Source organism: Sus scrofa, chromosome 12, assembly GCF_000003025.6.
Source record: "Sus scrofa isolate TJ Tabasco breed Duroc chromosome 12, Sscrofa11.1, whole genome shotgun sequence".
NCBI lineage: Eukaryota > Metazoa > Chordata > Mammalia > Artiodactyla > Suidae > Sus > Sus scrofa.
Window position 1 is genome coordinate 38,616,819 of NC_010454.4, and position 13,722 is coordinate 38,630,540.

Consider the following 13,722-nt stretch of genomic DNA (forward strand, 5'->3'; position numbering starts at 1 on the left):
ACACACACACACAACCATCATTGTGGTTGCCAAGTGAAATCTCTCAGTTCACCTCACAGCATGTCTGTGGTGAGGACGGAAGGGACTGGTTTGAAAGGCAGTAGGAACCTGAAACGTCATTGCTGGGACAGAGCTGTAACTTTCTAGGAAGGACTCATAATGTGGATCCATGAGATGTGAGGGTACAAGCACGCTCACTACTGGGAGTGCACGGGTGTGTCAACATGTGGTTAAACAACCCCTTAACTTTCTCCTCCGTCGGAAAAGAGCACTGGGACAGGGAGACCTTCGGAAGTGATTCTGGAGGAACTAGTGATCTATACTGGGAGGCTCTAATTAGTGTACATACTCCGTTAATTTAAAAGACTGTTCAAGAACTCAAAGGCTCTGCATCTGCACCCATGACACCCTCCCAAACCTGGTCCTCATAAAGGTTTCCTAGTAAAAACCAGGAAGAGGATAAGAAGGTGAGTGTGAGCGAGCCTGCAAGGGACAGGGTGAGTCAGTCACTCTTCACCTCCTCAGCGGCACCCACTGGAATGGGTGACCGTCTCTCATTCCCCAGAGCATCTCCCTAACAAACTTTTCCATGAAGGATGGCTTTGGTTGTTACACTGGGTACTGGAAATGGATTCCTGTTATCACCAAAGGTCTGACGGGGGTCTGAGTGGGGACCACCCAGCCCCCAGTCACTTGCCTGCACTGAATCAGAATCAAAAGCCCTCTAGACAACCAGACAACGAGCAGAAGGTACACAGGAGGGTTTAGAAATATTTCTGTTCACAATGATTAACAATCCAACTGGAAACTTGTAATTGCAAAAGCCACCCTAAATCGGTAACTTATAACTTATATATTAGGGCCCATGTGACCTAATAAAGAACATCTTTATCCGAGTATTACAGTTATTTATTGAACTTGAAAACAGCTCAGAACAACTTCTGTTTTCTATTATACTTCATATAAATTTTATCAGGCTAGCACATGAAGATGCTACATCTTGTTTTATAGTGTGTCCCTGGACAAGGTGCCATGGAATAATAAAAGACAATTTACAGCCAATAGCACACATATTCCAAACATACATACCAAAGATGAGTTTTGGCAGCACTTACAGTAACAATCCCAGAAGAATACATTTATATTTATTTCTTGAAATGCCATTGCTTTTGAAAGAAGCTAGCTCCATTTGTGTTTTATATACTTGTGAGTGTATGGAGTAAGAAGCCCAGAACTCATCAGATGGAAAGAAAGAAAGAAGTCAGAGTTGAGTGTTGCAATAAACAATGGCAGGGCTAACCAAAGCCAAGCTGGATGGATCCTGCTCCCAGAACAGTCCCTCGTCTTCCAATCATAAGTGTAAAGCGTTATTCTCTTATTTCCCATGGGAGGATCTTAAAGACCTTAACAAAGGTTTGGCTTTCTGAGACTGAAAATCAGTCACTTTTTTTTTTTTTTTTTTTTTTAAACAGATGGGAAAACTGAAGCAGAATAAATGAGAAACACTTTCTCAAAAAAGTTGGTCCTGGTGACCTGTGAAGACTATAGCAAACCCACAGGTCCTGGTTCAGGGGGCGGGGGTGTTCTCTCTCTTGCGCAGCCCCCACCTCCACCTTCCCGGGGGGAATTCTGCCAAGCACAAAGAACAATCCTCACTGACTCAGAAGCCCGTGACGAGGCAAAACCCCTGAGATGCCAGAGGGAACAGGGGCTAGTCCCTGGGAGTCTCAGTCAGGGCTGACTACAGGCTGACTCTTATTCACGGCCACCGTGAAAGGTCCCGCCTGTGGGGTTTCCCATCTGATGGCTCCTTGTCACCGGTAGCATGGGGCGTGCTGACCTGCCAGACGAAGAGAACCACAGAGCCTAGAATTATTTTCAAGGCTGGATTCTAAATCTCAACCCAATGTGGCGTGTTTGAGAATCTTGAGCAGGTGCCACTTTTCCCTGAGATAAGGGAGACGGATTGCCCCCTGGAGGAAGGGGAGCCCCAGATGGGGGTCCCAGGGCGGCGTGTGTCTGCAGTGCAGAGCCAGATTGAGATCAGCCTTGGCAGGTGCTCGTTACAGCGGGCGCAGCAGATTATTTCGTGCAGAGCCCGCTGTTGAGTGAAGCACTTCTTAGAGTGGGTATTAAAATTTAATAGAAACTTCAATTTCCCACTTGAAAAATAGAGGTATCCCTGCAACCTATCCTGGCTTATTTCACTCACTCCTGTTTCAGGGTAACTTTTTTTTTCTTTGCAATTCAAATCTGATGATAAGTCGGTATGGTGCATTTATGACTTAAATAATCTTTTTGTGTGTGTATCTTTTTGCCATTTCTTGGGCCACTCCTGCGGTATATGGAGGTTCCCAGCTAGGGATCTAATCAGAGCTGTAGCTGCCAGGCTACGCCAGACCCACAGCAATGCAGGATCCAAGCCGCGTCTGCGACCTACACCCCAGCTCACGGCAACGCTGGATCCTTAACCTACTGAGCAAGGCCAGGGATCAAACCCACAACGTCATGGTTCCTCGTCGGATTCATTAACCACTGCACCACCACAGAAACTCCATGACTTAAATAATCTTTATGCCATGAAGAAACTTCTTCCCAGTTACACAGAACTTTTGGGTGGGTGGGTTACCTAGAGAAGGAGGTGACTCTGATCCACTTGGCACCTACTGCTGAAAGAAATTGGTCTCTGGGGGGTAGAGAGGGTGACTGGTGAGCTGTGGCTATTGCGGTTGGGCGTTACAGCCCCCAAAGAGCTTCTCTCAGAATCGTGAAAAGGAGATGCTGCCAAAATCAGACTTCAGGTTAAATGTGTCATTGGAGTGACCACTGGGAACCAGTGATCTAGTTATGCCGCCTCGGGCATGGCTGTAATCCAGTATTCTGAGAAAGTTTAGATAAAGCGAGCATTATTGGTAAAAAAACAAACAAACAAAACCATCAGAAAAACAAAACACCCCTAACTAAACAACCTATATAGCCATTTCTTCTCTTGTTTTTAGTTGGGAGGGGAAAAAAAGGTTCCAAAACAAAAGAGCTCTTACTTACCTAGCTCTGCCGACCACCACGGTCTGCGCCCAGGGTTGCATGATCTCTGAGAAAGAGCCATAGTCAAAAAATCCACTCAACCACTGACCTTTCTGGGCTACGGAAGGGAAAGAAAGAAAGCAGACAATCAAGTTGGTCAATTCACCAAAAATACACTGGAACTGGCAAACTGAAGGCTGGATTGGGGGGATTATTTGGGGGAGTTTGTTTTTGTTTCTAACCGTATTGTAATAGATGGAAACATTCATCTGAATGTTCATCTGCCTTCAGACCTCATCTCCTATTTCATTTGCTAGTCTGAATAAAAAGAATCATTTATCAGCAAAAGCATCATTTATTGTTAAACGATGGGGTTCAGCTAGCAGAGAGGGTTTGCAGGCTTTTAAATAAATAATCTGGCTTTTTTCAAAACACCACAAACATTTGTCAAAAGGCAGCCAAGTCATTAAAGATGTTTTCAAAATATCTATTTCTAGTTTAAAACTTAGCTTACAATTTTGTTTGATTCCACTGATTTTCTTTTAATGGAAAGGTGAAGACAGCCAAATGATAAATATTAATGATCAGATGAAGACCCAAATTTGGGGAAAAGAAGAGGGACTCAGCCTCTCTGCTAGAAAAGCAGTAAGACACATCTGCTTTATTTACTGCTAACAAAGTGTCATCTTACTAGAAGAAAGGGCCAAGCCGCTTATGCTCTTGACAGGTATTGAAAATATAATGATTCAGATGCACACACTTGATGTCATTAACTTCCCTTGCACCCAGAATTTCCTTCACCGGCAAGGTACATAACTTTCAACACCTTAGTTTAAACAAAAAAAAAAAAAAAAAAAACTTGTTCCACAGGTATCCATGTTTGACCATGGCCCCATAAAAGCTTCTGCAAATAACTGTTTCCTAGCTTGCCCTCTCGGCTCACGGTTTCTCAGTGAATCTTCTAATTTGAACGTGGCCCTCCGCCCCCTAAAAACCCCAGTCCAAAACCAATTAAAAGTGGAGATCCAAGCAAGCTAACCTCTGCTGACTTAACCAGGATGGAGAGTGTTTTATCAAGACTAAACTTGTAATTACTGTGTTCTACATTCCTTGCCTCTATGGCCCCGGTGTAAAATGTGATCATCCATTTCAAAATTATCTCTCGATCGTGAGCCTAAAGCTGATCGTTTAGATTCTGGTCTCGTGTTGGGCGTCAGTTTGAAGAATATCACGGTACTATCTCTTCTAATAAATGACTTTAACTTTTCACCTAGAAGATATCTGCTTTAACTTATCACAGGGAATCATCTGCTTTCTTTAACGCTTCCACTAAATTAAAATCTGAAGTCACTCGATTTGGGAGCGAGTGTTAGCTGCACAGAGACAGCAGGATGAATTGCTAGCGCATCGATGAAAAAATATTATCCAAAACCCAGAAAACTTAGTTTATCACAAATTCATTTTATTCTGTGGATCTCATTAATAACAGCCAGGATAATGCCCACCTACACACAACACACACACAACCTGTTCACCCCGTGACAGAGGGCTCAAATTTTGATGAAGGTTCTAAACCAACTTTTAAGTGCATCAGGATATTGAAATTTTAACTTGGATCATTTTATGGTTCTTACTTCAGTAATAATGATTTGGAACTACAGAATTCATTTCAAAATGGAAAGCTATAAATCCATCAATGTTGACTGAGGGAGGGGGTAACTGGTGGGCTATGGCTATTGTAGGTGGGCTTTACTGGACCTGCAAAGAGCAGGTCAGGTTCAGTTCAGGTGCAGAACTCAGAAGCCAGCTACATGGCTCCCCGTAATTCCCAGGAGACCATTTATTAAGTCTTGATCTGAATTCTTCCAGAAAAAGTCCTGGATTTTAAGGCTGATGGGTATCTTCGGTTCATAGCTCTTATCATAAATCTTGGTATTAAAAACATGAGAGATAAGGAGAAGATCACTATGGTGATATTTTGGGCCTTGTAAGAGAAACAATTCAGTTTTACTAAGAATAACAAAAAAAGGCATTAAGGACAACAGGTAACATTTTAAAATTAAAATCAACCCTCCTCTGGTGATTTTTCTACCCTATCTATCGTTAGGCTTCAGATTAAGCCCAACTCCAAAATATTAGCTGTGTGACCTTGCACAAATCACTTAACTTCTCTGAGCTTATAAAATGGTGATCTCTTTTTATCTCTGAGAAGCAGTAAGCCCAAATATGATAGCATATAAGGCAGTGCTTTATAGTCCCACCTGACTTGGCGGGCACCCACAAAGGTTTACTAAGTCTTCCTTAGGAAGACCTCTTTCTCTTTCAACAAAATCACAATGACTCTTAAATTTAATGGATTATTTTTTGCATTCCATTCTTACTTTGGATATAACCTTTTGGCGGAGGGAGGGGAGAGTTGGGATAAAAGTGCAAAAAAGAACACACACACACTTTCTCAAAAAGACTGAAAAAACAGATTCAAATTGTAGCAGGGAGATTGGGGGCTTCACGAAAGAACCTCCTGTTAAATAAGGATTGTTAAAATTGGCAAAATGGACTGACAGACAAGAATGAACATTTGCCTCAGCTCTCATTTTCCCATTTTGGGGGGTTTTGTTTTGTTGTTGTTTTTGGCCACGCCCATGGCATGAAGTTGCTGAGTCAGAGACTGAACCTGTATCAGGGCAGCAACCTGAGCTGCTGTAGTGACAATGCCAGATCCTTAATCTGCTGTGGCACAAGAGAACTCCCTATTTTGGTTTTTTAGGTTTGATAAAATCAGCTTCAAGACAGGGGCACATATGAGATAAACACAGAAGAAGGGCTTGTTCTCACTTGACAGAGCTATCAAATTACAAGTTCTGGAAATCTCTGCATGAATAAAAGATCTTACCAAGTAATCTTACATTAATAACTAAAGCATAAGTCAATAATATTACCAAAATCTTAAGAGCAGAAGGGTGCGTGCAGGGTGGGTGCCCAGCAACAGCCTGCTGGGAAGAGTGCAGTCACCTGCACCAAAATGTCTCAAAGGCCTTTCCTAAAACAGATGTGATTAATCTCCGTTTATAGAGACTAGATGGTTGAAGATTCTGGTCCTATAATTCTATGCTTTATGGCTTATATTTAACCGCTGTAAAGTCCTTGAGTCCACTAAGTAATAAGTGCTCTAATAACAGAACAGAGAGAAGAGATGTATAGAGACCGAAGGGCTTAGGACTCAGCGGCTGATTTGTAAACTTCATTTCATTCATTTCTCCTTTGTTTCTGAAGGATTTTCTATCTTTTCTTCAGAGAGCTATTTCCCTTGTCCCCAGGTACTTAGTGGCTCTGTTTTCTTTGCCATACACTGTGGCGCAGGAATTGGTTAGCAAGTGAAAGGAAGAATGAAAGCGGAGAGCCAGGGTACCACAGAGCCTCAAACATATACATACTTGGGTGAGCACGGCCTGCCAGCATCCATCGAGGATCATACGGAGCCTTCGTGGGAACAAACTCGATGACTCTGTCTATAGGATCCTTGGAATTCAAGAGAGGAACTGAACTGCATACGCTCTAAAAGGAGGTTGGGAGGGAAAGAGCACAGTCATCAGTGAATAACTCCAACCCAGCATCAATCGTTAGAGACAAATACAGCAGGGCTCACATCTGGGATAACACTCATTAGTCCCAGCCATCAGCTAGAAGCACCCCAACTGTGTGCCAAGCCTGAGGCAGCTCTCAAGTTTCACGTGGGAGCCTGGCACAAAGTGGTGCGTTCTGACCCTTGATTCCAGGGTGCCCAGGCTTTCTGGGAGGCTCCCCAGAGGGATGGCTACCTATTTCAGAGGAGAAGGTCCACAGTGGAGAAGGAGCCTTAGAATGCTGGGATTCTACTGCACAGCACAGGGAACTATATCCAGTCTCTTGGGATGAACCATGATGGAAGATAATATAAGAAAGAGGATATATATATATATACACACACACACACACACACATATATACATATACATATATATGTATGTATGACTGGGTCACTTTGTTGTACAGCAGAAATTGGCCCAACAATTGTAAATGATTATACTTTAATAATTAAAAAACAAACACAAAACAGAAAAAAATATGCTGGGACATGAAGGCTATTGTGGCTGGAAATCATCAGAAAGGGGCCTAACTGGAATTCCTGTTGTGGCTCAGTAGGTAAGAACCTGATTAGTATCCATGAGGACTCGGGTTCGATCCTTGGGTTAAAGTGGTTAAAGATCTGGTGTTGCCGTGAGCTGAGGTGTAGGTTGCAGACATGGCTTGGATCTGGCGTGGCTGTGGTCGCAGCTACAGCTCCCATTGGACTCCTAACCTGGGAATGTCCATATGCCCCAGGTGTGGCCTTAAAGAGAGAGAGAGAAAGAAAAGAAAAAAAGAAAAAAAAAAAAAAAAAAAAAAAGAAGGAAGAAGGAAGGAAGAAGGAAAAAAAAAAAAAAAAAGAAAAAAAAAAAAAAAGAAAGAAAAAAAAAAAAAAAAAAAAGAAAGAAAAAAGAAAGAAAGAAAGAAGAAGGAAGGAAGGAAGGAAGGAAGGAAGGAAAAGGAAAAGGAAAGGAAATAAAAGGGGCCTAACCAATGAAATCCAAAGGTGTCTTAAACAGGCAAAAGATGGCTTTAAGGAAAAAAAAAGAAATCAACGGTTTTCGGAGAACTTTTTGTCACAAATTCCTCTACCACAAAGAAGTGCAGGGGCGGAAAGGTGGGGTCCTATGGGCTCTGTCGTGTCGGGAGGACGGGCTCACCTTGGGCATGTAAGACAGCCAGTGCAGGACAGTGAACACCCCTTCAAAGTCATCACAGACGGTGCTGTGGGTGACCCCGTTGTTGTGCATGATCTGGATGCCCCCGAGCTGGTTATTGGAGGTGTACACCTCCCTCCCGAGAACCTGGAGAAACAAGCAAGAGAAAAGACATTCGTTCAGGCAGAAATAAAGGCCAAGTCTATTTCGTAGTTCCCACTAAAATGGATTCTTTCCTCCCTGACACAGAGCTGCTAGCCTCCGTGGGATGTGTTGAAGGATTATCTGGACCTTTTATCCCCAAAAGAAAATTTAGAAAACAAAAAAGGCTTTTAAACAATCATCACATATTCAGTTGCAATTTAAACACCAGCAAGCCGCTCTCTCTCCACTAGCTGCCACAGATACACGTGGCATACTTGACTCTGAGCTGAAACCACAGCGGTGAGTGAAGCTGGGACCCTGAGACACAGGCTACGTCATCGTCTGCAGGCCTGGCGGGGGTGCTGCGTGTACGGACAAAGGAGGGAACGCACCTGTCTTGTGACAATCTCAAGGGACAAGTCTCAGTTAAAGAAACACTGTGAGGTTTGAGCTCCTTGTTTCTTTAAGGGTTACTTTTCCCCTTTACCTTTGATTTTTAGAGCAAAATCCTGAAGCAATTCATGATACATACATGCACCTTTGACGCTAAAGCCCTCTTTGTGTGCTGGGTGCTGGGGCAGTGATTTCTACCCAAGCCCACCTCTCCTGCGTCCTTCCCTCCCAGGGTTCCAGGGGATTCAGGATTCCCTGGCGTATCTACTGGAGGAGTTTAAGCCTCGTGAGGTTGAAGGGCGCCTGCTATTGGAGACCATAAAGTTTCCTTTAAAAAGAAAAAAAGGAAGAAAAAAATATCCTTCGACTTGAAAATTGTAGGGTTTCTTTTTCCCTTGAAGATTGCTTAATAATTTCTTTCGGGGAGGGAGGTTTTCTGACCCAGCAGATGGAAGCTGGGCAGCCTGATCAGTGACTATTGCAAACTGCTGAGTGTGTGGTAATTGCCAGTCATCTCTGGCAGCCCTGGAGAGCTCTAAACAGCTGCGGAGCGCTTACTGTATTTTACCTTTTCTTTTCCCTTTCCCTCCTCCTTTAGAGAATAACCACAACACAGAATTTCTTCCGCGCTAAGTTTATTCATTTCAGTCTCTCGGGGGAACCTAATAAATGAAAGACGAGCCAGTTCCACCTGTGTGTTCCCCTTTAGCCCCTTCTTGTTAGGAGCTGTGAGAGGTTCCTCTGCCTCACGACCTCCAAAGGCCAAGGAAGGTGGTGACCAAAGCGATGGCCTCAGGATGACCCAGCTGGCCTGGGTTCCATTTAACTTCGGCCAGGAAGGGTGGCAGAGACCCCTCTGAAAGGCCTATGGGAAGCCAAACTGCTCTCAGATTACTGCTTTCCTTGCTAAGGAAGAAGCAGAGGACAAGCCTTTGCAGGCAGCCCTGAGCTGAGCAGCACGCCGGCAGCTCGTTTGAGGGAGCCCCCGCAACACGGGAGACCGTACCTGACCAGTGGGCTCCCACCCGCCCCTCGGTCTGTCCTTAATCTCAGCCCAGGCACCGCGGCTCTTTTCTCATTCTCCTGCTGTCTCTTTCCATTTGCCCTCTCCCTGACGGATACACTGATCTCTCGGTCACTAGGCTTTCTGCTCCACTGAGTCCATATTACTAATAACACCTCCGCCACGGCCAGTTTACCTCATGAAGGCAGGAGCACATCATTACAAAATAAACTCATAACTTTGACATTCTAGCAAATACACGCCGTTTGTTATTTTTATGGCTTTAGTCTTTCTAACAGGCAGAGGGCATTACATACCTGTTTCATTTCTATCTTTAAATGTGTGCATACATGCACACTCGCACATGCGTCGGGAAACAATACGAAAAACCAACCCCAAACAAACGTCCACAGCAGTCAGATGGGGGGGGCTGGCAGAGGCAGAAACCCTGTCACTCAGGGAGGCCATGCTCTGCTCTGGCTCCGGTTTTATGGACGTCATAAACCCGATGGCCCACAACTGGTCCTTCTGGGACAGACTGCCTCTCTGCCAGAAGTCATTCCGTATGATCAGCAGTATTCTTAATTATTAAAATAAAATTGGAAAGGGGAAAAAGAAATAAAAAGGAGACACAGCACTGACCCTGAATATCTGACACTATGTCAGGAGCCAAGAACTCCTTGCTGCCTCAAAGCAAGGGCTGGGTTATTTTCTACTCAGAAACGCTGTTTTCTTTCCCATGATACATCTCCAGTACTTGACGATGTCCGACCACTCAGAAGCCCACACCTCTCTGGAATCAGTACTGGACCTGCGAAGGAGCCACCTCAGAAAAAGGACTGCTCAGCTGTTCAAATGCACCTTCCCGGGCTGTCTCTGCCCCTCATTTCAGAGGGGGAGACAGAGGCTGCCTCCTCTGCCCATGTCACCCCACATTCTTACAAACTCACAAGAGACCGAAGGAGCCCAAGTTTAATAACTTAGCATTCCCTTCCCTTTACTCGTGGAAACTCAGGTTCTGCTGCATTGGCGTTGTTCTGAAAAGGCAGCCTCTCTCTCCATTTCTTCTCCTCTGGGTTCAGAAAGAAACCCAGGTTTTACCACAACGAGAACATTACCCTGGGCTAAAGAAATGATTGTTGTGTGTAAGATTCACTTAATTAGGGAATTCAAGATAAAAATTATAGGACAGAGGAACAGAGTATCCGAAGTGCTCTCTCTGATGAGCCTTCTCACAGGAGGTTTGGGGGGGGGAGGGGGGAAGGACATTCAAAAGTGAAACCTGCTTCACTCACCACGAACAGATGCTAACAATCACAGCTACTCAACAGCCGGTGAAGACAAGGCAGGGGCCTCCAGCTCATCTTCAGTGACTGTGTGTTTGGAGCACGCACCAGGAAATGAGGGTGCACACAATAGCTCCTGATTTATAGGGGTTGTTGCTGACTCAAGTGGTTTTAATGATTTTAGACTACTTCACAACAAAAGCTCCAACTGCAGAAGCAGACTCTGGGTGAGGACAAAAATCCATCCTGCCTAATTCTGAAATGATCCTGTTGGGCCAGTTAAGTGAACTCTGATGAGCATCTAGGATTGCAAAGAAAAGAACCCACATAGACAGAACCATTGTTTTCTTCTTCAATCTGCTGCTCTATCAACCTTCTACAGAAAAACCTGGGGGAAACAACCCTCATCGAGATAACATTTTTGTGAGCTTCCTTCATCAGCTTCCCCCTGCCCCCACCCCTGCAACTTGGACATATGCATTCTTTTTTTTCTTTTTTCCTTTTTTTTGGTCTTTTTGCCTTTTCTAGGGCCGCTCCCATAGCATATGGAGGTTCCCAGGCTAGGGGTCTAATCAAAGCTGTAGCGCCAGCCTATGCCACAGACACAGCAACATAGGATTTGAGCCATGTCTGCAACCTACACCACAGCTCACGTCAACACCGGATCCTTAACCCACTGAGCAAGGCCAGGGATCGAACCTGCAACCTCATGGTTCCTAGTAGGATTCGTTAACCACTGCACCATGATGGGAACTCCCATACACATTCTTATATGAGTCAAGTTGCCATGCTCCCTTTCTGAAATTATTCTTCCCACATTTTATACTGCATAATACGAACTTTATCTGCCCAATGAGCATCAACAACCATTTAAACATAGGAACCATTCAAACAGAGGTGACTCTCCCGAGGCCCCACTTTGCTGCCTGCCCCCCCAGGTCTAAGTGGAGAGGGAGCACCATGAAATACCAGGAACAGGGACCATCTCCGGGGCCTCTGCTGAAGCGTGCCCATGCCAACAGAGCTAAGGGCTGAGTCTGAAGGAAGGTGTTCACCCACCCTCCATGTGAACTTAAGCCTCATCTAGCACTCATTCATTACCGCTGGCAGGCCTGGGAATTAAGGGCACCACATAAAGCCAGTGATTAGCAGAACACAATTGTGAGAAGTTCCACAAAAGATGCTATACCGCCTTTAGGAATTCTGAGATACAAGGAGTCCAAATGAATGTAGTCATAGGTACACGCGAAGGCCTCTGCTGCTGTGGCTGCTTATCTAGAGACACTGCAGACAGCTCAGGTTTACCATAGCTGACAGCAATGAAAACAGTCTAATATACCGCCTGCTCTCGCCCTTAAATCCCTTTTTGGAGATCAAGATAAATACGTTCTTCCCTTCCCCAGTGCTCTAGACGTTTGACTGAAGTGGCACAGCATTGTGAGGTTTGCGCAAATGAAATCACTGTGTAAGACTGCATGAGTGTAGTATTTACTTGTCAGGATGTTTGTCACCACACGGGCATTGAGATTTCCAAGTTTCAGAGATGCAACGTGGCGCAATTTTTTCAAAAATTTGCTTTTGTCCTGATATATAGTTTGTTGGCGGCCCTCAGATTTATAAGCAAATATTTGCAATCATGCGCTAGAGATGTGAAAAATGATGCACATCGATGTAATAAAAAATGAGATCGACTGCCGCTTTCCCCCATTTAGCCAACCTTCCCCCCAATTAGCCAACCTTCCCCCGTTAAAACAATCCTGGTGGGTCAGGGCAATCTAGTTAAAGAAGCAGGGTGTACGAAAGTCCTCCTGCATCTAAGAATTAAGCGACGAAGCTGTGTCTTTGCTGCAATCCTCCTTCTCATTAGGATATTTCCATTCTCAAGAGAATTGGAGGAGGGGTTCTGTAAATTTCCTGGAGTGTCATCACCAGGCTTCATGCATGATTCTAGATATTAAAGTCACTCTAGGACCTGTCAGGATATTGACAAAGGTTTGGCTAAGGCATAAAGAGAGAGAGGAGAAAAAGTAGGAACAGGGAAGAGGTGTTAAAACTGGGACAAAAGAAAGGAGGAAGGAGGAGAGAGAGGAAAAGGGAGGGGGAGAGACTGGTGAGAAAAGAGGAAGGGCAAGGAAAAAATGCAATAGCTCATCTACTCAAGCTGCTAACACCCTCCTCCCTGACCTGAGAGGACTACATTTTTAAAAGCTGACAAGTAATTCAATCTCCAATTAACAATTTTAAGTGGTGCAGCACATATTACAGTGTAAATGTTTCTCCAGGAATATATCCAAGGGTGAATGGAATTAAATCTCCAGGGAGACAGGACCAGTGCCTCTGAGACCAAGAATATTTTGGAGGTTCCAAAACACAAGGTCTTAAGACACAGACACAGGGTTCTAAGTTCCTCTCCTCCCTTTACTGCCATTATTGTCACCAGCAAGCTGGAGCTCGTTGGCAGCTGGCAGGCTAGGGTTGGGGGTAGGCAAGGGGCACAGTGACACACAACGGGCCCAGGATGGGAAACCTCTGACTTGAGCCACGGTTGGATTCAACACCATTCACCGCAAGACTAAGCAGCAAAATTATAAAGTGATCAGGTTTGCTGATGGATAAACTGGAGTACAGGGACTGTGCCACCCATGGAGAAAAGGTATTTAGCCAAAAAGAAACTGAGATACAGGCCAGAAATGACGCTGGGAAAATCTCTGCAGCTGAGCTGGACAGCAAACAGAGGAATGAGTTAGTCGGCAGGAGGATGATAAGCGTTTGAAGATGGACTGGGTGAGGAACGGAGACTTATTTTGAACGTTATTGGGGTAGAGAAAAGAACCACAGGACAGTTTACTTGTCAAATGTATGAGAAAAGGCATAGGTTCCAGAGTGAAAACTGATGCCAAATGAAATCACTCATCACAGGGAACTATCAATTGCTCATTTAGCTGCAGACTTGAGTATACTGACAATAGATTACTTCCTAATAGAGAAAAAATTTTAAAGTCTAGTCTATTGCGGCATAATTCACATATAGTAAAATTATCTATTCTAGGTGTCCAATTCTATGAAATCTGATATTATATAGTCATGTATCACCATCACAATCACCCTC

The 13,722-nt window shown here is 44.4% G+C and overlaps 1 protein-coding gene across 12 annotated transcripts in view; it reads right to left on the minus strand.

The window, feature by feature from the left end:
- Positions 1–13,722, minus strand: part of ACACA (acetyl-CoA carboxylase alpha) — a 294,152-nt gene that overhangs the window by 35,903 nt on the left and 244,527 nt on the right. For all 12 annotated transcript variants that reach the window (XM_021066228.1, XM_021066229.1, XM_021066236.1 and 9 more), the window contains 3 exon segments: positions 7,791–7,934; positions 6,459–6,579; positions 3,046–3,142 (listed from right to left, as the gene is read on the minus strand). In XM_021066228.1, the coding sequence (XP_020921887.1) occupies positions 3,046–3,142; positions 6,459–6,579; positions 7,791–7,934 (362 nt within the window).